This window comes from Eretmochelys imbricata, chromosome 6, assembly GCF_965152235.1.
Source record: "Eretmochelys imbricata isolate rEreImb1 chromosome 6, rEreImb1.hap1, whole genome shotgun sequence".
Lineage (NCBI taxonomy): Eukaryota > Metazoa > Chordata > Testudines > Cheloniidae > Eretmochelys > Eretmochelys imbricata.
In genome coordinates, this window is record NC_135577.1 from 61360340 (window position 1) to 61384003 (window position 23664).

A 23664-nucleotide genomic window follows, 5' to 3' on the forward strand; every position below is an offset into this window, starting at 1 on the left:
GAAATAGAAGTTCTTTAACATATTTTATCGTACCATTGTCTTTCAGATTCCAATTCAATACATTTGTTTTTTTCTAAATAGCTTACTCTTTCGACAAGGCTTTTGTTACACCTTGTTTTCTCTTCTCTTCTCATTCTAGGTTTTCTTTCCTATTATCTATTACTTCCTCTTCCATCTCTCCCCTACCAAGTCTTTATATCTTTCTTTCCCTGCACTATTCTCTACCTTTTCCCCTGTATTGCCTCTCTCTCACACATATTTACCCCAAAGAGGTCTCCGTTATGTACTTTCCTTCCCCTTTCCGATTCTCTTACTCCCTTACCATTTACCCACCCTAAATGAAAGCCTATCATCTGAATATGACATCTCATCCAGCTTCCCACCACTGCAACACTTCACCAACCCAAGAAACTAACAGAACTGAGTGAGCCAGCAGAGAGATATGAAAAATGGATTGGAGCCGAGTATCTGTTGGACACCAGCTGGAGACCGCAGAGACATTAAAGGACATCAGCCCCAAAATGATATCAGGACGGCGATTCTGTTTCCTTTCAGCATTTTCAAGGGATGTTCTCATGAAATGTAGCCAAAGCACGAACCCCTAGAGGGAATTTGCTCACTTCGTAGCCAGAAACATCGCAATCCGTGCGAAGTGCCCCCTTCCCCATAGACGGCGCCATTAACCTGTTCTGGAGCTTTACGGCCCCTGCCCCAATTAGCGCAGTTAGCCCCAGACAGGGCACACGGCGCGGCACCGCCGGCTCACACACCCCATTGGCGCTTCTAGGGAGCTCAGCCCTAGCCCACACCACAAATGCGAGTTATCGGGGGACCTGGGTGCCTGCGAGACGTTGTGAGCCGCTCAGCCAGCTCCAGGATCACTGCAGGGCAGGGCACGGCTCTGGGCACTGAGACTCCGAACAGCAGGCAAGCGGGGGGGGGGGCTGCCCCGAACGCCCCGGGGACCAGCTCTCGCCCAGAACCCTTTCAGTGGGGTTAGCGAGTCCCCATCCGCCCCACGGGCAGAGACAGAGCGGGGGAAGCACCAGGCCGGGGACCAGCCGAGCAGGTAGCTCCGTACGGGGAGGGGACCAGAGAGGCCCGGGATGGCCCCCAGCCAGGGACTCAATGGAGGGGGAGGCCAGTCCCGTTACCCGGGATGGGCGGGTCTCACTTACCGTTGGCTCCGCGCTGTCCCTGCCCGGCCCGGGCACCTCCTGGCGGCCGCCGCCCTCACCTGCCCTGGGGATCCGCCCGCGCCCCTCTCCGCTCCCTCCGCCTCAGGCCGGCTTCGCAAGATGGCGGCGCTTCCGGAAGAGACCATGGCGGGCCCGGGGGCAGCGAGACAGGAGAAGGGGCAATCCAAGGCCCCTCCCGCCTAGTGAGCCTGTCCGGCTCTCACCGACTCCCCTCCGCCCGGGTGGTGAGCCCGTCCGCCCCCCAGCTCGCACTCCCAGTGAGCCGGTCCGCGTGCCCTCGCTCCCCCAGCACAGTGAACTCGCCCACCCTCCTCTCACCCCTCGCCGCCGAGCAAACGCGCCGGCCCGGCTGCGGCCGCCAGGATGGGGGTGGCGGTAGTGCTGGGCTACGGGGCCGCGCGGCTCTTCTTCTACCCGACGCTGCTCTACACCCTGGTGCGGGAGCGGCTGCCCGGCTCCCAGCGGCCCTGGTTCCACCGCATCGACCGGGCCGTGCTGCTGGGGGCGCTGCCGCTGCGGGGACGGAGCCGCAGGGTAACGGAGCACAGGGCGGGAGGGTCTGGGCGGGGGACGGCGCGGGCTCTCACCCGCCTGCCCGCGCCTGGCCGGCTCTGACTCTGTCTCCCCCCGCAGCTGGTGGCGGAGGAGAACGTGCGTGGGGTGCTCACCCTGAACGAGGAGTATGAGACCCGCTTCCTCTGCTGCTCCGCCCAGGTGAGCCGGGGCCTGGGCCTGCCCCGCACCTGTGGGGCCCTCTGCTCCGCTGGGTCGCGGGGCGGTGTGAGCGGTTTCGTCGGGAGCGTCCCAGTCCCCCGGCAGGGCTGCGGTGCGGCTGTCCTGAGCCCCTGAACTCCTCCGCCCTGCCAACTGGGTGGGTAACTTTTCTCTCTCCCTGGGCAGAATGGCCTGGACCGTTTAAAGGCAGCTGCCTTTCAGCCCAGGAAGAGCCGTTACTCCCCCGAAGGGAGAAGCTCCCAGTTCTAATCCCCCGAAGGCTTCTAAACCTGTACTCGCTGTGCAAAGTTTGAGCGTTTTAAGACGATTTCTAGTTGAACAGAGCTAAGTGCTATATAGTAAAATGTTTGCTGGGGGGAGTTTGGTTTGTGGAAAGGGAGTATTCAGTCCAGCCCTTTATTTAACACAGGAGTAATAAATTAATTTAGTGCTGGAAAGAGACAGGTCTAGTATAAATTGTCAGCCTAAGTTTCTATGGGTTGCCCTGAAGAAATTCCCCATAGAGGTTAGAGAGGTGTTTGGTCTTGTGGCCTGTTTACTTTTGTGCCTCTTCTGAAAATGCCTAGCAGCAGGCCAGTTAACATCTACTGTAACCATGACATGTAACAGAAACTGGACCAACTGTCCTAATCTGGCCATCACTTATTATAGGTGTGCAGTCAATGTGCTTGGAGCTGTACAGCACACAATCCCTGCAGCCTGTTAGAGAAGACAGTTCAATCTTTCATACTACCTGATGAGGTGAAGATCAAATCTCAAACCATTGTGGACAATTCTAACTCTTGAGTTCTGTACTTCTCTGGTGGGTTGACTTTGATAGACTTTGTTCACTAGTGACCTGGGCCAGATTTGAAACTATCTGTGAAAGGCTGTTTATGCCCTTGCCAATCTCTAGAGGTATCCAAACTTGCCACATTAATGAAGCTCCAGAGAACCTCTGAAGCACAGTTACAACCAAATATTTCTGACAATAGCAAGCAACATCAGTTTCCTAACATCAGACGCTCAAAGTGACTAACAGTTGAAGATAGAAGCTCTGGAGTAACATGATGCATGATTGGCTAATATGGAATAAGCAGGGTAGTTCCTGCTGTAGAAATGGAAATGTATGAGTTTAGAGCTGTCTGATCTGCTTTCTTGTCAGACAGCAGCCAGCAACATGATGCATCTGAGGAAGGAATAACACTAACCCTCAGCATGTATTTTTGCCATACTGTACCACAAGTGAAATCTTTTTCTGCCCTGTCCTGTTGAGACTAGTTCCCAACCTAAATAATGAGGGGGTTGAAAGTCCTGTAACATCCTTTGTACAAAGCTGTTTCCTACTGTGATCTCTTGCGGCAATACACTCCAGAATATATAGCACCATAGCTCTACCCTTTTAGAGGGAATTAAGACTGGATTTCTTCACCCAGAAGCTGACAGTCAACATTCAGTTTAACAAAATAATAAAAAAAAAACCATGGTGGTGAGGAGGAAGAGAGTAGCAACATTGGAGGAGACAGAAGTTGAGGAGTATTAATTCTACATTTCGTAAAAATTTCTTCACGGATTGTAGCATTGTTGCCCTAACTTCAGAGGGCACCTCTTGTTCCCAGATGGAGAGCCCAATTGGCTTTCTCTGTACCACTTCATATATTAACCTCTCCTCTTACCCAGTATGTCCATTCTTATGTTCCAGATAAGACCAATCGTTCATGTAGCATAGTATCCTGTCTCTGACTGTGGCCAGTGCAAGATGCTTCAAAGGGAATGAACAGAACAGGGCAATTCTGAGTGATCCTCTCGTCCAGGCCCATCTTCTGGCAGTTGGAGGCTGAGGGACTCCTGGAACCAGGGGTTGCATCCCTGACCACCTTGGATAATAGCCATTGATGGACCTATCCTTTATGAACGTATTTAATTTTTTTTTTGCACCCAGTTATACTCTTGGCCTTCATAATATCCCATGGCAATGAGTTTCACAGATTGACTGACTGTGTATTTTGCGAAGAAATACTTCCTTACGTTTGTTGTAAACCTGCTGCCTATTCATTTCATCTGGTGACCCTAAGTTCTTGTGTTATGTGAAGTGCTAAATAACACTTTCCTATTCACTTTCTTCATAGTGTTCATGATTTTATAGACCTCTATCATATCCTACCTCAGTCATCTCTTTTCTAAACTGAACAGTTCCAATCTGTTTAATCTCTCCTCATGTGGAAGTTGTTCTATACCCCAATAATTTTTGTTGACCTTCTCTGCACCGTGTCCAATGCTAATTATCTTTTTTTGAGATGAGGTGACCAGAACTGAATGAAGTACTCAAGATTTGGGCGTATCATGCATTTATATAGGGGCATTGTGATATTTTCAGTCTTCTTTTCTATCCTTTTCCTAATGCAGCTTAACATTCCGTTAGCTTTTTTTAACTGGTGCTGCACATTGAGCAGATATTTTTCAGAGAACTATCCACAATGACTCCAAGATCTTTCTTGAGTGGTAACAGCTAAATTAGACCCCATCATTTTTGTGTGTATAGTTCGGATTATTTTTTCCAATGTGCATTGTTTGGCATTTGTCATTGAATTTCATCTGCCATTTTATTATCCAGTCACCCAGTTTAATGAAACCCTTTTGTAGCTCTTTACAGTCAGCTGTGGACTTAACTAACTTGAGTAATTTTGTATAGTCTTCAGATTTTGCCACCACCACTGTTCACCCTCTCTTCCAGCTCATTTATGCATATCTTGAACAGCACAAGTCCTGGTACAGATTCTTAAGGGAACCTGCTACTTACCTCTGTCCACTGTGAAAACTGATAATTTGTTCCTGTTCTTTGATTCCTATCTTTTAAGCCGTTACTGATCCATGAAAGGACCTTCTATCTTATCCCATGGTTGCTTACTTTGCTCAAGAGCCTTTGGTGAGGGATCTTTTCAAAAGCTTTCTGAAAGTCTAAAGCACACTAGATCAACTAGATCACCTTTGTCCACATGCTTGAGGACTCCCTCAAGAATTCTAATACATTGGTGAGGCATGGTTTCTCTTTACAACATGTTGACTCTTCCCTGACATACCAGGTTTATCTACGTGTCTGATGATTTTGTTTTTGATTATAGTTTCAACCAATTTGTAAGCGTACTGAAGTTACGCTTCTCGGTCTGTAATTGCCAGATCGCCTTTAGAACCTTTTTTAAAAATAGGCATTATATTAACTACCTTCCAGTCATCTAGAACAGACGATGATTTAAGCAATAGGTTATATACCATAGTTAGTAATTTTGCAATTTCATATTTGAATTCCTTCAGAACTCTTGGGTGAATACCATCTGGTCCTGGTGACTCATTACTGTTTAATTTATCAATTTGTTCCAAACTGTCCTCTATTGACATCTCAATCTGGGACACTTCCTCAGATTTGTCACCTAAAAAGAATGGCTCAGGTGTGGGGGATCCCCCCCCGTATACTCTGCAGTGAAGACTGATGTAAAGAATTCATGTCTCTTCTCTGCAACAACCTTGTTTTCACTTAGTGCTGCTTCACCATCTCAATTGTCCGGAGGCTCCACTGATTGTTTGGCAGGCTTCCTGTTTCTGATAGACTTTAAAAAAAAAATTGCTGTTAGTTTTTATGTCCTTAGCTAGTTGCTCTTCTAATTCTTTCTTGGCCTGCCTTATTACATTTTTACACTTGACAGAATTTATGCTCCTTCCTATTTTCCTCACTAGGATTTTACTTTCAATTTTTAAAGAATGCCTTTTTGCCTCTAACCACTTATTTTACTGTGCTGTTTAGCCATCATGGCACTTTTTTTTTTTTTTTTTAGTCCTCTTACTGTTTTGTTTTGTTTTTTTTTGTTGGGGGAGGGAGAGAGGCATTTAGTTTGAGCCTCTATTATGGTATTTTTAAATAGTCTCCATGCAGTTTGCAGGCATTTCACTCTTGTGACTGTTCTTTTTAATTTCCATTTAACTAGCTTCCTCATTTTTGTGTGGTTTCCCTTTTTGAAGTTAAATACTGCTGTGGTGGGTTTCTTTGGCATTTTTTCTCCTACAAGGATATTAAACTTAATTACATTCTGGTAGCTATTACTGAGCTGTTCAGCTAAATTCACCTCTTGGACCAGATCCTGTGCTTTGCGTAGGACTAAATCAAAGGTGCTCCAAGATGCAGTCATTTAGTGTGTCTAGAAATTTTATCTCTGCATTCCTTCCTGAGGTGATATATACCCTGTCAATATGAGGATAGGTGAAATCCCCATTATTGCTTTTTCTGCCTGAGCATTTCACAATCACCATCCTGATCAGGTGGTCAATAGTATATTATTATTCAAGCATGACATTTCTATCAGGTGGAGATTCTGTGGTACAGATTAATTTATTTAAGATTTATATTTTGACTATTTCACATATTAGTGCCACTCTCTTACCATCATGACCTACTCTGTGATTCTTATATATTTTGTACCCTGGTATTACCACATCCCATTGATTAGAATCATAGGACTGGAAGGGACCTCGAGAGGTGTTCTGGTCCAGTCCCCTGCACCCAAAGCAGGACTAAGTATTATCTAGACGAGTGGTTCTCAAAGCCAGTCTACCGCTTGTTCAGGGAAAGCCCCTGGCGGGCCGGACCGGTTTGTTTACCTGCCGCGTCCACAGGTTTGGCCGATCGCGACTCCCACTGGCCATGGTTCGCCGCTTCAGGCCAATGGGGGTTGTGGGAAGCGGTACAGGTCAAGGGATGTGCTGGCCGCCCTTCCCGCAGCCCCCATTGGCCTGGAGCGGCGAACCGCGGCCAGTGGGAGCCACGATCGGCCGAACCTGCAGACGCGGCAGGTAAACAAAACCGGTCCGGCCCGCCAGGGGCTTTCCCTGAACAAGCAGCGGACCGGCTTTGAGAACCACTGGTCTAGACCATCCCTGACAGGTGTGTCACCACGTTTCCATAATGCTTATTATATCAATATTCTCATTCAATACCAGGCACTCTAGTTCACCTAGCTTAGTATTTAGACTTCTAGCATCTGTATGTAAGCACTTGTACATTTTGTCAATATTCAGTTGCTTGCCTTCATGTGTTATATTTAAATGGGCCTCTTTAACATCTGGCTGTTCGTCACTAGCTCCTACCTGTACTGTACCAACTTCTTTCCTATCCTCCTTGCTAGGATATAGAGTTATGCTCTTTTTAATAATTTCATCCCTAAGGGATGGTTCTGCTTGTACCGTGTGCTCCTCTGTACCCGTCAGCTTTCCCCCAGCCCTTAGTTTAAAAAACCCTCTACAACCAGCAGTCTGGTTCCATTTTGGTTTAGGTGGAGCCCATCCTTCCTGTGTAGGCACCTCCTTTCCCAATAGGTTCCCCAGTTCCTAATAAATTTAAAATCCTCCTCCCTGTACCATCATCTCAACCATGCATTGAGACCCCACGGTTCTTCCTGGCCCTGTACATGGAACTGGAAGCTAAGCTTTCAGATAATGCTATCATGGAGGTCTTGGACTTCAATCTCTTAACTAGCAGCCTAAATTTGGCCTGCAGGACCTCTTTTCCCTATGTCATTGATACCTACATGTACCACAGCCCCTGGCTCCTCCTCAGCAGCCTTCACACCCAGCAGGCAATTTACCAAGCAGTTTTTCTGATAATCAGAAACACAACTATCTATGTTTATGATCAAATCCTCTATTACTGTTATCCGGCTCTTCCTAGTAACTGGGGTTCTTGTCTCAGGAGGGGTATCCTCAGTGTGAGAGGATACCATGACACCATCTGGAAGGAGGGTCCTAACTATTGGATTGTTTCCCTGTTCTCCAGCTTGATGATATCCTTCAAAGACTTTCATCCTCCTTAATAACATAGAGGCTGTCAGAGTGGGGATGGGACTGTTCTATTGTGTGGTGGAAAGTCTCATCTATGTACCTGTCTTCTTGATCTCCTGGAGTTCAGCCACTCTGGCCTTAAGAGCCTGTGCTGTGTCTCTGAGGACCATGAGCTGTTTGCACTGCGTGCACACTCATTTCACCTCCCCAAAAGGCAGGTAACTGTACATGCCCCATTCAAGCAATTAACTGGATAGCCCCACTCTGCTGATGGACTTCTGCCTTCGTTATTTTTACTCTTGCAGGCTTTTGCGGGGTCAGGTTGGGGGATGGACAAAGTGGGGAGTAATTGGCTTAAGTTTAAAATATGTTCGTTAAGTAAATCTGCCCACTTCCTCTCTAAACTCCCCTGTTCGCTGCTCCTCTGGCTTTTTAAACCACTGATCTCCCTGAGTTAGCCCACCCCCTTTTTCAAGGGATCCTAAAGGGGTCAGGGATTAAAGGATAGCAGGCTAGAGCTTCCTGAGTAAGCTCTCAGCCTAACCTAGCAGGCTGCTTGGTTTAGCACACAGCCCCCACAACAGACCACAACACAAACTAATTCACTCATACATCCTAAGGGTTACTTAGTCTTTTTTTTTTTTTTTTTTTCACCTGGGAAAACTCCCTCACAAAACTTGTGTTTCTAGCATCTAGTCTACACTCCCTCAATCCTTTTTACCCTCTGATAACCATGACAAAGATTTTTCTCACTTCCGTTATGTCTCATTTGTTCCTGTCTTGATTTCCCCCCACTAACCTCTACTCCCTTGCACTGCCGATGTACCTCCCTTGCTATCTTGATGGGGCCCACCCTCTCTTCCACCCTAAGCTTGGTGACTGATTCAGTCCTTCTGTGTTCATTACAGGAGTGGGAGGCAATGGGAGTAGAGCAGCTGCGTCTCAGCACCGTGGACCTGACTGGAGTTCCCACATTGGAAAACCTGCAGAGAGGTGTTGAATTTGTACTGAAGCATCGGGAGTGTGGGAACAGTGTCTATGTGCATTGCAAGGCAGGACGCTCCCGCAGTGCCACCATGGTGGCAGCATATTTAATTCAGGTTAGAAGGCTTCTGTACTTAAAGGGGGCACATTTATACCCCAGGCTCCCTGGATAGGCAAACTATTGCTGAGATAAGTTTGACAAGTTGCTTCCATTCAGTAAAGTCAGCGGAGTGGATGACAAGGGAAGCTGCTGCTGCATGGGCAACAGGGTACTTTTGATGGAATTCTGCACCCAAAAATTTCTGCACACTATTTTAAAATTCTTCTAAATTGTGCATATTTTATTTGTCAAAATAACACAATATAATCACACCAGTTTCAATTATTTTGGGTCATTTATTTCAAAATACCTGTCAGCACGTATGTCTGTAACAATACAGACAAAAAAATGATTCAGGAAATGTTTTTTGATAAATAGATTCCTTACTAGGCATATTAATACAGAACTCTGAGTTAGAATTCATGTAAACTACAATACAGAACCATATTTCCCACACCTCTCAGAAGCAGAGTAAAAGCTTGGGGGAATCAGCGGAAATGGAGGAGCTGAGGCAGAGGGAAACAAATTTCTGGGAAGGAGCCTGGCTGTGAACTTGGAGGGACTGTTGGTTATGGGTGGGAAAAGTATGGAACAGGTTTTTTGGTGGGGGCAGGGAGGGATTGTTAGGGAGCTTCCCCTAGGCAGACCCTGACTGACCCCTAGCCTTTCCCAGTCAGGCACATCTGTTCCTCTCCCCATGTGTGTCTGTGCCCTTACCCAGCCACTCCCCTGTCCCTATGGAGCTCTGCACCCCTCCCCTGTCCTTATGTGTCTCTGCACCTCTCTCCCCCCGGTGGCCCTGCCCCAGTCTGTCCTCCCCCACTAGCCCTTATGAGCCCCTCTCTGACCCACAGCGCCTGTCTCCTGACCTGGCCTGACAAGCACTGGGAAGGCAGCTCTCTCCCTCACTGCGGGGAGCTACGACTTTGTTCCATAACCACAGTACCCTCTGGTGGGCAAAAGGCAGAACTGTAGAAGTTATTTTCTGCGGGGTGCTACTGCTGTTCTTGTGCCACAGCGCCCTCTGGTGGGGAAAAAGGTGGAACTGCAGCAACATTTTGGCAGAAGCTTTTTTTTGCATGAAAAATTAGAAATCTCTGGGGGCTCATTAAATATGCATGCGTGCAGTAGTGCAGAATTCCCCTGGGAGTCTGCTCAGTGTCCGATGCTTCAAGAGCTAATTTCAAATGTCACTGAGTCTAGGCTGCATAGCCACTTGAGAGGGAACGTTAGAGAATGTGGCTAGACTCCAGGCTCACTGTGGATGAGCTGTTTGCCAGATACTCCCTCTGCTCACGTTGAGGGGGTTCGTAAGGGTGAACATGTAAAACTGCTAGATGAACTGGAACACAGGCTTCCTTTGATATTCCAGTTCTCTGTGCACGTTGATGCTAGTGTTGGAATGGGTCTCCTAGGGTTCTCAATTTCACCTGCCCTAAGGACCCTGACAAATCACTACTTGCTGGAAGCAAAGTACTAGCACATGTCACAATGTGGTTTCCATCTTAAGTAGTCTAGCTTGCTTGGCACTCTCCTGTAAAGTTATGCCTCTGGCTGCTCAGCTGTCTGCACAGACATAGGCAATGGAAGCTGAATGGGTGAAGTGTTTCTTGATTTCATGTGTAAGTGGACTGCAATTAAATGTGTGAGGCAGCTGACACCTTTAATTTCCTAGATTATTCTGGCAGATTCTGTGGCTACTAGGCAGAGGACCTAGTGTGTACTCCTTGCTGTAATAAATCCTGACTGGCTCTGCTTCCCTTAGCCCCTACCATGGACAATGAAGAGTGACTCATTGTGACTGAGCAGCTAGCCCGTTGAAGAAACTGGAGCTCTCGGGGGCAAGAAAGAGACCTTGCAGGGCTCAGGCTGATGGGAAGCTTAGTCTAACTAGTAATTGCACAGTTTAACTTTCTTTAAATGCAAAATAAAATGCAGCATTTTGGGTAAGAACAAACTCAAGACAGAATAAAGTTGAAGTTCCCACAAACTGAGGCAGATTCAGAACAGCAAAAACTGAAAATATGAGTGCAGCTATGAAACCCTCTGGCATTTCTACATTTGTGCAGGAATCCCTTAGTACTGCATTCATTAGTGTTTGCTTGAGCAGCGGAGGGAAGCACGAGTAGAGTCACTCTTTCACCTGTATTAGGAAAACATATCACGTAAAGTAAAGCTGCTGTGTCTGTCCAGGGGTGCTGTTATGATCAGGGCAGAAGAAGCTGTCCACAAAAGCATGTGAATTTGAGGACAGGGATAGGCCCTACCAAATTCACAGCCATGAAAAACACGTCATGGACTGTGAAATATGGTCTGTTGTATGCTTTTACCTTATACTATACAGATTTCATGGGGGACAGAGCATTTCTCAAAGTGGGGGTCCTGACCCAAAAGGGAGTTGTGCGGGGGGGTGTTATTGTATTGCCACCCTTACTTCTGTGTTGCCTTCAGAGCTGGGTGCCCAGTTCTGAAGGCAGCGCCCTGCCAGCGGGAGCACAACCCCTCAACTCTTTTTTGGGTCAGGACCCCTACAATTACAACACTGTGAAATTTCAGCTTTAAATAGCTGAAATAATTAAATTTACAACTTTTAAAATCCTATGACTGTGAAATGGACCCAAATGGACCTTTGGTAGGGCCCTGGACATGGAGCCTCAGGTAGTCATTTGCATCCCTCTTGTTGAGGGAGTATCCTCTCAGGAGCTCCTATTGAGAGCTGGATGTCTCTCTGAGGTAGGCAGCAGATGATATTCAGTACAAGGAGGGGTAAAGTGAGCCACTTTCCTTGACCACCTAAACTAGGCTCTGGAAGAAAGCTAGGCCCTCCAAATGCCTGTGTTGACCCATCTTTAGACAGGATGAATTTTCATTCAGGATTTCTGCCTTTCCAGCTCTACCAGTGGAGCCCTCAGGAAGCAATAGAAGCCATTGCCAGGATCCGTCCCCACATCCTTGTTCGCCCCAGGCAGGTCCAGGTCCTGGAAAGATTTCACAGGAATGTGATTGCTGAGGCAGCTGCAGAGAGTCAGCAAGAGCTACCAGAAACCATCCATCAGCTCCCCACAACAAGTTCCTAGTGAACTAATAAGGAATGGACTGCTGCACAACCAATAAAGAACTTTTCAGACACATTACAGCAATGGGGAGTGTTTTTTTTTCTTAACAGCTTCTGGCATCATGTCCTTACACATACAATACCTGACCCTAGGGTTACCAACTTTCTAACTGAACAAAACAGAACACCCTTGCCCTACCGCTTCATGTCCCGCCTTGCCCTCCATCGCTCGCGCTCCAACCCTCACTCACTCGCTCATTTTCAACAGGCTGGGGAGGGTCTCTTTTCGACAGGTGTTCCGGTTGAAAACCAGACACCTGTTTCTGCTTTCCCCCCCACACACACGTCAGAGCACCTGTAAGGGTTTGATCTTCCACCCCTCCCAAGAGAGGTGTCTTGAACTCTTCTCATGTTAACACCATCAGCAAAAAAGAAACCATATCTTTGTCCCACCAGACACTTTTATTCAGGCTCTCACCTCAAGGGCTACAGTGCCAGTAGGGAAGGGTGTGAGAAAATGAACTTCAGTTTCATCTTTAACCATCGTACAGCTCTGTGGTATAATGTCAGCAGGATGGGAGCCCCACTACTGGGGCTAGAAACCAGCATTGGCACAATAGTATTGTAAGGATAGTTTTCCTCTTTGTGCTGGGTGGCAAAGTAGGAGCAAGCCCATCCCTGGCCTCTGCTTCAAGTCCAGCTGCCCTAGGTTAGGGCAGAGCACAACCAAGTCAGGGCCTTGGACCCACCTCTGAAATCAGTCTACAGTAGAGTCCACTTTAGTCAGTGCTTCTGGCCTGAAGTCAATCCTGTAGCCTTAGCAAGGAACAGTCATATTAGAGCCCCATTTCAAACTGCATAGAGCTTTTTTAGGGAGTGTACAGGGTGGCCATTCCCTGTGACTAGTGATGGCAGCAGCACATGCAGCCTCCTGGGCTCTTACACTAAAAGGCTGTGACAAAAAGGGGTTTTTCTGCTCATGCTAGGGCTTGCTGGTGCTCGATAGTTCTCGGCCTAAGAAGTCTATCTGCTGCAATTTGAGCTTGAAACACAGCTTCACATCAGAGGATCACAGTAACACTATTTAGTCCATCTGGGATTTAAGATGCTGTAAGTCAACTTGGAGAATGTAGTGAAAGGGAAAACAGCCTTACATCCAAGAGACTCATACTGCCTGCAAGCAGGGCTAAAGAGGAGGGGGCACTCTATGGTGGTGTGAGCTGGTCTTGCTGGGGCAAGTGGTAAGGAAACTGGGTGCCTCTAAGCTGCTTTACAGAATGTCAATATTGTCTTGTCCGTGGGCTTGTCACCTCAAGCCAGCACAAACTGCAGGTTAGTGAGCAGCACCTTGATGCCACTGGTGACAGTCACCACAGAGGTGGCTGGGTTAAGTTTGAAGGTGTTGGCATCTCCCTTCTTGTAACGATCCCGAAAGACATAGATGCTGCCATTACAACTGGCAATTTTCCAGAGGGATGGTACTGAGCTCCAGGCATCTGGCAGGCAGAGTCGGGTGAAGCTATCCAGGAGGGGATTATAGCACAGCAGCGAGTCCCCCTCAGCCACAATGAACACTAGGTCTTTATGCACAGCAGCATGCATGTGCCCTGCAAAAGGCAATACATAAGGCTTCACATGGCACTTTTCTGTATTGGTGTCGTAGCACTGAATGAGCCGGGAGGGCTTAGTGAAGAAGTCCAGATCATTCTCCTCCCCACCCAGCAGGTATATAATACCATTGAGGTTGGCACCTGCAGCTCCAGAGACAGCTACTTCCAGCTGGCTGGTCTCTGTCCACACATTGTCTCGCACCCTGTAGTATATGACAGCATTGGAGAGAGTATCCTGCAACGTCTTGCCCCCCAGTGAGTATATAGCATCCTTGCTGGGCACAGAGACTAGGGTGTGTTGGAGCCGGTCACGGGGCAGAGGAGCACACCATTCCCAGTCTACGGTGGCATTGTTACATTTCCACATGCGCCGTGGAATGGAGCCCCCTACGACATACAGGTCACTGCCATGCTTGCAAGCTGCAGTGATCTGATGGCACAGGCTATTCTGGCCACTCACACTGATTGAGTCATCATCAGCGCAATGCAGAGAGACAGCAAGTGAGTGCGTACGCGATGACTCCTTCCCGATAAGGTAGATGTGAACGTTCTCCCCAATCTCCTGAGAGAGAGAAGGGATTTTTGTCAGAATCCAGGTATGAGTTGTGTCACAACACATGTGCCAGGAGCAGCCAAAGTTCCATTTCCTTTAGGGAGTTTTGGGGCCCACTAGCTCTGTGTTAAATCATCTCAGCCTCACTTGACTATAAGGTCTCAGGCTCCTACATCATCCACACCCTGTGCTTCAAGCCTTGTCTAGGCACCTTTTATCCCTGACTTGGTACAATGAGCAGTGCCCTGCACCTGAATCTACACGGTCAGGCTTCAGTTCAGTTAAGGGCTAGGAAATGCTCAGGGAGAAGAATTAGAGTCATGGGAATGCAAAGCTCTAAGCTTTCTAAACTGGCCTCTTATCTGTGTACCTGGAGAACACCAGGCCAATACCACTGATTAGTTAACCCTATTGGCAAGACCAGTCTCAAGGCTGAGGCCATTGACAATACCTGGGGTTTTCTACCTGTGTGTGTGCATTCCTGGTATTGAAGCCACAGCTTTTTCAAACACTAAGAGGTCACAAAGGAGGGCAGGAGCCCTTCCTCACTGAGTAGGGAACCAGAGCAGTATGATAACTGCATTAACCACGGGGCCATCTATACCTTCAGACTGGATCGCAGCACCTCCGAGAAGCCTGCCCGCTCCTCTTTGTTGAAGTTGATCCAGGTTTCTATGGCAACTGTTGGATTCTGTGAACATGGAACACCATCTGTAGTTTCAGAGACAAAAGAATTTACAATAAATTGACATGCTATTCTCAAGGCATGAGCTGAACAACCCTCTGCCGCATAACCTCTTTCCCCGCACGAGGACACCAAAAAACCCTATCCTGAACAAGAGTGAGACTGAGATTTATAAAACCTGGCTAGTATGGCCAGCAGGAGCAACTAGGCACCTGTATCAAGTCTACCTGTTTCAACATCAGGAGACATTGCTTCCTGGGTGACACAGCAAATGTTCTATTTGAGGGGTCCTGTACCGTAAGTCAGAAAGTCAGTGAGCTAATGTCACAGATCTTAGCAAGCACCCATCAAGGGCACTCACTAGGACTGCTGAGAGAGGAATCCAAGCTTCTGTGCTCTGGATCCCCTGGGATACATTAAGCTTCTGGAGCCTCAGCAGTGTGCAGCACTGATTCTTCCCTGGGTACCTCTGGCCCCATTTCCTGGGCACTGATTCTCAGTCTCCTACCCCTTCCTGGAGATGGAGCTCCTCAGGCCATCTGCCATAGGCCCCCAGGACCAGTGCTCACCCCCAAGATACTCCAGTTACTTAAACATGTCCCTTTCCCATAACACCACCCCAAAGGCATGAAGCTTCTGGTTTACAGTTTAACTCTCAGGGGCACGCAGCAGTTGCGAAGCAGTGAACACACTCACACACTTTGCACAGAGTCTAACACCTTTTATGCTCTTTTATACTTAATCAAATAAAGAACAAGACAGTAGAGATCACACAAGACAACAAACGTCTTAAACACCTCAGTCCCTCACTTTCTAGCTCACCCTTCCCTTGCGAGTCCTTAGGGATCATCGATGTCCAGGCTGTCAGGGAATCCCCTGCCTCATACTAGTTGTTACGTGGTGGGTGGTCTCTCCTCTGTGGACTGGAGAAAAATGTCCCTTGGAGCAGAAAAACTTCTGGACTTTTTAAAACCCATGTCAGCTTCTCCATATGAGCACAAACCCCTGCCAGGTTACTTGTCCATTGCTAAATCAGTTCTTCTGGGCAGGGACCACTCTGGTCTAGAGTGAACAGATTTCCAATGACTGGGAACTCAGAGTCAACTACTCTTTATTGTTCTTTTGCCACCAGTCTTTGGAATCTCAATTCAACATGGAAGCAAACAGACCACAGAGAAAGAAAAAGGCTGCACATTCAAAATGGAGTCTGCAGCTTGCACAGACACAGAGGGTGCATAGTCTCACACAGAATTCATAAACTGTACAGATATATTCCCAACTCATCACACCCTATGCCTGCATCACAGAGTCAGTGTGGGGAAGGAGGGAGACATTGCACCATGATGCTCAGAGAATAACAAACATCTCCTCACTTAGGCAGAGAGGTTTGCACCTACGGGACTTTTAGATCTCTTGCTGCTCCTGGAAGCCCAACTAACAGACATGGCCAGCACCAGCAACACTTTTCCTCAGCCCGCATTTAGCTAGACAACTATGATCTTTCTTCTCAGATCTGGACCTCCACTTTTGTTACATACAGGCAGGATTGCTGCAACATGCTCTTCTTGAAGCTTGCCTACTTGTGCTGAACCACAATACACCTGTACTTAATAGGCTGCACTGGTTTTCTATTTGCTTCCACGTACAGTGTTAATCCTTGGTTAAGCCATAAACCCTTGTATCTTTAGTAAATTGCCAACAGTGTGCTAGGTGCTTGCATATAGTTTCAGATGTGACTGCCTGAGAGATGATCGCTGTCCCTATGTGGAATCCTCTCTAGATTCAGCTTTGATTGTGTGAGACATGACATTCCTTCTGAAGGTTCCTTGACTCTGAAATCTGCTTCCTCTGGGCCTGACAGAGCCCCAAGTTAGTTTGCATTCAGTGCGTTAGACAAGACCCACCTATTTGCTCATAATGGGGGAGTTTTTTCTGTTTAGGATTGATCCATTATTACTGGGATTGTCTAAATCACTGGCTGTAGCAACCAACACACAAGTTAAATGTACAGTTTTATTCTGGAAATGTGTCCAATGGCCCAGCAATGGACAAGTTTTATAAATAAATCATCATCTGCATTACATTTGTTTTAATGCTCATCACTAACGCTTGCTTATTTTCCTTGGGCTTCCACTAACTGGGTTGTAGTACAGGGAGTGTTTAAGCTAACACAGTGCTTCTGCCAAACTGCACTATGGGTGTATTTCTGTTTGGGGCCCATTTTACAGGCCTACCTGGGTAACACAATTGCACAAGGGGAAAAAACCCACCACAGGTGCCTTTAAACAAAACAATCAAACCAACCTAATCTTGGACAACACACATTAAAATACCATTATCCTAATCCTATGGTTATTGCATAGTGTCACTAAACAGCCTTAACTCTGCCCTTTAAGTGCCTTAACTGTTTTTTTCTTACCTTAACATGTTTGGATTTCTTTTAAGTGTAACCTTAACTCTGAATTTCCTAGGTTTATAATGCATGTTTTCAGGGTAATTACAAACAACCTGTAGGTTTTCTGTACCCTTGAGTTACTGATATACACTTTCAACCCTAACTCCATCTGAACATAGTTTGTCTGTGGATTTCTTAAGTTTTTTTAAAATTAAAAAGTTTCATACATACACTAAACCAGAAAATGCTACCATGCGATATTTCTAACGATTTGTAGATATTCAGTATCAATCTTTATTTTTTTTAATTTTAACTTTTATGGATAGATTCACTAGTACCTCCAAAGCAGTGCAACCTGCCAGTGAGGGTGGGTTCACAGCTGCTTTGCCTCACTGGAGCAGCACAAAGCACCCAAAGCATTCTGGTGAATCTGGCCCTTAATTTGCAGTTGACTTATTGGAGGGCTGCATTAATTAAAATACTGCTAAGCAAAGAGCACCAGGGAGAGCTCAATCCCCTATTCCCAGTATCACTGAATTTTAAGGACTCCCCCACAGTCCTACCTGAATTACTCTGGCAGTGCTGTCTCAATAAATCGTAGAGCCATCAGAGCAGTATCATGGGGAAGCCTTTCAAGCACTGATGCCCAAGCCAGCATCAAGCCATAGAATTTTTAAAGAGCAGTGGCAGATGGATCAAGCAATCTACCACTGAGAACTCTTGACATGTGTCCACTCTTCTTCATACCACTGAATCACTGCAACCAATAACTCCACTTGAGTTACCTGTCTAGTGTATATAATCGATACAATCAGATACAATTATTTATAACTACACTAAAGTTATACCCTACTTTCTTCAAATATGGCCTATGCATAAAATTTCAATTAATTTTAAGTATATGGAAAGTTTGAAGAGTCTACATTATTCTTCTTCTATTGTTAAGATCATTCAGGACAAAGAAAAGGCAGATTAAGAAATGTAACAAAGAAGCACATCTTTAATTAATTTTAAAACAAGCAAATTAACAGATTTACTTGTAAATACTTTGAAAATTCATTCTGTAGTAGCAGAACGTCCTGTAAAGTTGGGGATGATGTAATGTATTTTTCACACAAACAAGACATTGTTTCACACAAACAAGACATTGAATCCCTGCTTTAAGTGAAAAATGGTACCAACCTTAATTATGGAGTCGCAACCAGCATCTCCATAATACCAGAAGGAAAAAAACAGTAGGCAGAAAGCATTAAAAGAGAATGAAGGGGCTGGAGACATTCCAAAAATCTGAAGAAAAGCACGTACAATTATAGGCTCCCCTACACCAGCTATATGGCTTGATTGCCTACTGAAAGCCCTACAATATGAGTGGAGCAAAGTGTCTTCTATAGGAAACCAACTTAATATGACACAACATGCGTTTGGCGCTTTACAGACAAAGAAGTCCAGCTCTGAAATGCTTTCTACTGAAATTGACAATTATTTGAGGAAACGCATAATATTATTTAAAATACTACATAGGATGGCAGCTCAACAGATCCTTGAAGGTTAATAAACTACACCTGAGATATCAGTGAGCAGGGACCCCCATAAGGTTTAATGCCAAGCATCCCCTGAAACCTGTGAGGTTGGAGGTTGTTACCCTTTCCCCAGGAACTGCTGTGAAATAGACAATATGGCCATATTAATAGCATCTTTTATGTTAACATGGCTATTGCTCAAAGGTTGGATGCTTCACTGCCAGATGCAGTTACCAAGGCTTCTTTGATTAAGTTATGCTGGATAGTTTGCTGTAGGAAGACTTGCTTTGATCAGCCTCTGAATAAGATAGTTGGATCCCCTGAATCCCATCCTCCTGTCCTTCTTCAAAGCCACTCTGCTGGTTGTTCAGATAATCCCCACAACCCTCTCAGTCACCCCAATTTTCTCTCCACACCCACATCCTGGCTGGTCTCATAAGCCCCCTGTGCCTACCTGTAAGGATGTCTGTCAGCAGGCGGAGAGGTAGGTGCAGGAACTCCTCTGTGTCCTGAAGCTGTGACAAGTGTGACTTGGCACAGTGCTTTGCAGCTGTGTAGAGCTCCATGTCACTGTGTTGATCTGCCAGCCACATAACCTGAAGACAGTTCCTCACCTGCACCGTGCGGGCCAAGAAACGGGAGCACTCCTCAAAAAGGGAAGTCAGCTGGTACATATCTGCCACCTCATATGTTTCCTGCAACTCTTCTGCCCTCAGCTTTACAGTCCCATGGTAAATATAGTCCACCAGGAGCTGGAAAACACTCTCACTAACATCTTGCAGCTCAATCACCCGGTTGTGGGCCTCCTTCAGGTTGGAAGTGAACATGGAACGAAAGAAGCAGCTCTGAGCTGAGAGGACTAGCCGGTGCAGCTGGAATTCTTTGCCTTCCACTGAAATGGTAACATCAGCAAAGAGCTCATCCTCCAGGCAGAGCTTCATAATACCCTGAGCTACGCGGCCTGAGTGAGAACGGTCAGTGAAGGTGTAGTTCACAAAGTAGTTCTCTTCTGTGGAGGAGCCCCCAGTCTCCTCCGACGAGTCCATGTTGCCGCACAGATCTGACCTCCAGCAATCTGTAAAACAATGGCAGTGAGCCTCCCCGCCTCAACTAACAAGATCATGCAGCTCAGGGTACATGCAACTCCAATAGCCAAGAGAAGTTGGTGGGTAGCCAAGCAAACTGCAGCCTAAGTAACATAGCTACTAGAAACTTCCACCTGATCTGCAGTGCTTCCTTATAAGTGCAGTACATGAGGTGCTGTGATTAAAACTGCCACAGCTCTCGCTCCAGTGGTAGCCTCATGCAACGGTGGAATCCCAATATTCCAATCCCTGGAATTAGCAAACACAATGACCCTTTCATTCCCATCTCAGCACACTAGTGAAATACAGCAAAGGCGATCTAAGGTATGTAGGGGAAATATCTAGCCACCCAAATCATGTATCTCCCCTTTACAACAGAGGGGGCACACGAAAGAAATATCAGAATTTATAACTCTAATAAAAAGTCAGATTCATTCTTCTCACATTGCATACTCCCCACCTCTGGTTTCACAACAGGGATTTCTGAAACCAATAAAGCAAGGAAAAGATGCTAATATTAGTGTGGGTAAGTCAGATGCAAACAAGGTTGAGGCATGGTGTGCTGGCAAAGAGCAGAAGCAGCAGTTAATAGCATGACTAGGTGCTAATTACCATATGAAAATGAGGTGATGTATGTGTAGAGGAAACATGTATTGGGAGTTTATTTTACTGAAAAAGAAGTGGCAGAAGAATCCTGCCAGAATTGACCAGAAGCCCTCAAATTACCCAGATGAGAAATTTGCCAAGTGCCTTACGGTTGCATGAAATCTGTATGAAGTGCCCTGCATCTTCAATATGAGATACAACCTGTAGAGACTACTCCTCCCAGGCAACTTGGATCAGATAATCAGGTACTATAGAAAGGCTTCACATTTCAAGCCAGATGGTACCTGCCAGATGTTATCAGCCGTAACCTCCATTAGCAGCAGGGTAAGGTCAAAAGAAGCAATTGTGTCTCTTTGGCAGGGATTTCCTCAGGGGCAGGAGGAGAGATAGGTCTCTGCCACAAAGAAGAGCTGCTTCAGAAAGGGGTGGTAGCTACCTCTTTACTTCACTGATGATGCTATTGTGCAACTGCAGGGTTTTGGCATCAGCAGTAGATGCCTCCCAGCAATAGCAGAACATAGACAAGCGTCTTACAATTGGGACTATGCTCACTCAATACTCATTTTCACCCCTCAGCGAGAGACTAAATTTCTAGCCCCAAGTGTAGTGGTCCATAATGATAACATTCAGTCTTAACCATAGCAGCTATCTCTGATGCCTCATTATTCAGTGATTTCAATAGGATGAGTTCATCCAAGAAGCTTGCAATTGCTGTACTCCTTCAGTTGAAGATACAGGCCCACAATTGTTCAAGTCAGCCTGTAATTTGGAAGAATTCCTGGGGATTCTTTGCTGAAACTAAAACACATACACAGCAGCGACCATGAGCAACACTTTCTATCATCTCTGGTTGTCAAGAAGATCCTCTATTCTGGAGAATAACAACCTTGCCTCAGTTATAAGCGTCTTTGTTACTTCTCAGGTGGACTACAGCAGCATAACATACCTGGGCATGAAACCATCAAGCTTTTGGTATCTCTAACTAGTACAGAACTCAGTACACCTCTCCTCAGCAACACAGGCCACCACAGCTACATCAAACCTGTCCCCTGCTCTCTACAGTGTCCTACCATAGACAATTTCAAGTCAAATTCGAGGCTTTGTTCCTTATCTTTAAGGCACTCAACAACCTGAACTTAGGATACCTAAAAGATCAACTGAAGTGCCAGGATAAGAACTGTAATCGGTAAAGTCACTCTTCAGGCACCATGAACTTTTACTGAAAGAGTAATGCTCATCTGTGCTGGAAAAGGACCTTTCTCAGACTGTGGAACAAACTCCTACAGGAGCTAAGGACCGTTACAAACCTCATCACCTACTCCAAGTGTAAAGTCAATTTTTTCAACCTTGCCTTCTCCAATATGAATACAAAGCAGCAAGTTCTTATTAAAAAGCTGTACCAAAACAAAACACTGCAATGCACACACAGCTTCCTTCTTGGGGAGAGGATAAGAAAAAAAATGAACTACATGTGACAGACGCTAATCATGTCATTTAATGCACTATTGGAAGGTGTTCAATTACTGCAGTGATGAAGGTGATTTACCTATATAGAAAATAAAATAGATTCCAACAGACATTTTCCTTTTTCTCTTGTCTAAAATAAAGAATCCAACAGAGAAACGACAGCTTAGTACTACTATTAAAAACTACAGTGAAAGCAGAATAAAGGCTGCAAAAACAAGTGCACAAATTCTGATAATACTAAAAGTGACATTTTCCTCATAACATTAACTTGACCACATGTCTTGTGCAGGATTTTTCAGAGATTGGAGAGTCATACAGTCTTCAGTTCCCTCACCTCTAAGGGAGCAAATAAAGGCTGGTGGTAAAACAAATAATGGGAGGATCCACTTTCATGCTTTCTTCCATACCACGTGCTCATGAGCATTATTTCTTAACATCACTCAGAGACCTCTAATAACAATTTCAATTTCCATCTCTATGGTGAGGATACTCAGATCTACTTCTGTCTTTTCCAGTGTAGGGCAGTTTGGCTGGGCAGGTCTGGGATCAGTTGCAGAGTCTGTCTCTCCCACATTTCTTCATGGATACCTCAAAAATTTAAGCCTATCTTTCCTCCTATATATTCCCCATGTCTCCTATTCTCTATCACAGTTGACAACACCGTTGCCTATATTACTTACGTGATCAGGGAGTCATCTTAGGTTCCTCCCTCTCCCACCACTTTGTCTTCTGTCCCAACAGCTAACACACTTTTACAAGCCCTGATTATTTCCCAATTTGATTACTGCAACCTCCTCCTCTTTGGCCTCCCTACTACCCACATCATTGCTCCCTCCAGTGTATCCAAGCTGTGGCAGAGAAATTAATGATTTTATTGAATTTCATATAAGTAGCTAATTATGCAATCAATCCAAGGAAGAGTGGGATGGAGCTACCCCCAAGAAGAGGGAAAGAAATGATGAAAATAGAAACAAAGGAAAAAGTGATGGAAAAGTGGAGTGGTTCAAAGGTTGTTTGATGAAGAGCATATGAATTCAAACACAACAGAGCTTTACTTCTTGTGACAATGGATAATTGATCACATCAGGGAATAAATATCACATCTTTCAAAATGTTTGAGTCTTTTGTATGCCGTACTTCCAAGACTCCCCAATCAATGGTCCAATTCTGGGAGTGCGGAAGGCGCCTGAAAAAGCAGTCCCCTCCCGGGATCTCTCCTGCCTCCTTTCACGCAGCCCCTCACCACTGACTGAGGTTTACCTTCAAGTAAGCCCTTGGACAACACCAAACGGGCTTGCACCCCGCTCTCCTCTGCTGCCCTCCCCTGCCCACCGGCTCCTACCCCAGGCTTCCCCTGCGTGCGCGGCAAACTGCCCACAGGCCTGAAATACCAGCCCCAAACTGGCCTCAGGCCGCCCCTCCGCTCAGATCCCGCCCAGAAACCTGCTCCTTCAGAGTCCCCCCCGCACCTCCCGCCAGCCAAAGCCCCGCGCCCGCTGGGCCAAACCGCGGCCCCCACCCTCCCCAGCTCGTCCCTTGGGACAGGAAGCTCCTCCCCACAGGCTCGGCCCATCCCGGACAGGAGCCAGCGCCCGCCGCTCCCCACCGAGGGTGCCCAGCAGCCCGGGAGAGGTTCGCGGCTACAGTCCTCCCGCGATGGGGAAGGGCGGGGGCACGATGGGAAAAACCCCGCGCGGACTTAGACTGGGAAACGCGCCCGCCCCGCGAGGGCGCCCACCTGCGGCTCCTCCCTTCATGCCGCCGCCCCGGGCCGGAACCTCCCACCAGCCTTCCGGGGAACCTCACCGCAGCTGCACCTTCCTTTTCCGCCTAGCGACGCGTCCGGCACTTCCCGTCACTTTACC

At 46.6% G+C, this 23664-nt stretch overlaps 3 protein-coding genes across 10 annotated transcripts in view; 1 reads left to right on the forward strand and 2 right to left on the reverse strand.

Annotated features, from left to right (window-relative positions):
* CELF1 (CUGBP Elav-like family member 1) overlaps positions 1 to 1510 on the reverse strand; it is a 102518-nt gene extending 101008 nt beyond the window's left edge. For 2 of the 5 annotated variants that reach the window (XM_077818670.1, XM_077818669.1), the window contains exon 1: positions 1179 to 1510. In XM_077818670.1, the coding sequence (XP_077674796.1) occupies positions 1179 to 1324 (146 nt within the window). In that variant the 5' untranslated portion in view covers positions 1325 to 1510. The remainder of the gene's footprint in view (positions 1 to 1178) is intronic. The other 3 variants (XM_077818671.1, XM_077818672.1, XM_077818673.1) reach the window with 3 other exon arrangements.
* Positions 1433 to 11957, forward strand: PTPMT1 (protein tyrosine phosphatase mitochondrial 1). The gene is made up of 4 exons (XM_077818679.1): positions 1433 to 1733; positions 1833 to 1913; positions 8648 to 8839; positions 11715 to 11957. Exons 1-4 carry the CDS (start codon positions 1563 to 1565, stop codon positions 11898 to 11900), a joined length of 630 nt encoding a protein of 209 aa, XP_077674805.1. The 5' UTR covers positions 1433 to 1562; the 3' UTR covers positions 11901 to 11957.
* Positions 11958 to 12321: 364 nt separating this feature from the next.
* Positions 12322 to 23638, reverse strand: KBTBD4 (kelch repeat and BTB domain containing 4). Of its 4 annotated transcripts, none has more exons than XM_077818677.1 (4): positions 23606 to 23638; positions 19096 to 19716; positions 14646 to 14752; positions 12322 to 14050 (listed from the first exon to the last, which is right to left on the reverse strand). In XM_077818677.1, exons 2-4 carry the CDS (start codon positions 19685 to 19687, stop codon positions 13190 to 13192), a joined length of 1560 nt encoding a protein of 519 aa, XP_077674803.1. In that variant the 5' UTR covers positions 19688 to 19716; positions 23606 to 23638; the 3' UTR covers positions 12322 to 13189. The 4 variants fall into 4 exon arrangements, with proteins under 4 accessions (XP_077674803.1, XP_077674802.1, XP_077674804.1 ...); XM_077818676.1 differs by having other exon boundaries at positions 23538 to 23612; XM_077818678.1 differs by lacking the exon at positions 23606 to 23638 and adding an exon at positions 23406 to 23536.
* Between the last annotated feature and the right edge of the window lie 26 nt (positions 23639 to 23664).

Coding starts and splice junctions, on each gene's coding strand:
- PTPMT1 (XM_077818679.1), top strand. CDS start 1,563: ATGGGGGTGGCGGTAGTGCTGGGCTACGGGGCCGCGCGGCTCTTCTTC. Junction 1,914..8,647: donor TCCTCTGCTGCTCCGCCCAG/GTGAGCCGGGGC, acceptor TGTTCATTACAG/GAGTGGGAGGCAATGGGAGT. Junction 8,840..11,714: donor TGGCAGCATATTTAATTCAG/GTTAGAAGGCTT, acceptor CTGCCTTTCCAG/CTCTACCAGTGGAGCCCTCA.
- KBTBD4 (XM_077818676.1), bottom strand. Junction 14,753..19,095: donor GCTGACAGACATCCTTACAG/GTAGGCACAGGG, acceptor CTGAAACTACAG/ATGGTGTTCCATGTTCACAG. Junction 14,051..14,645: donor TGCTGCGATCCAGTCTGAAG/GTATAGATGGCC, acceptor TCTCTCTCTCAG/GAGATTGGGGAGAACGTTCA.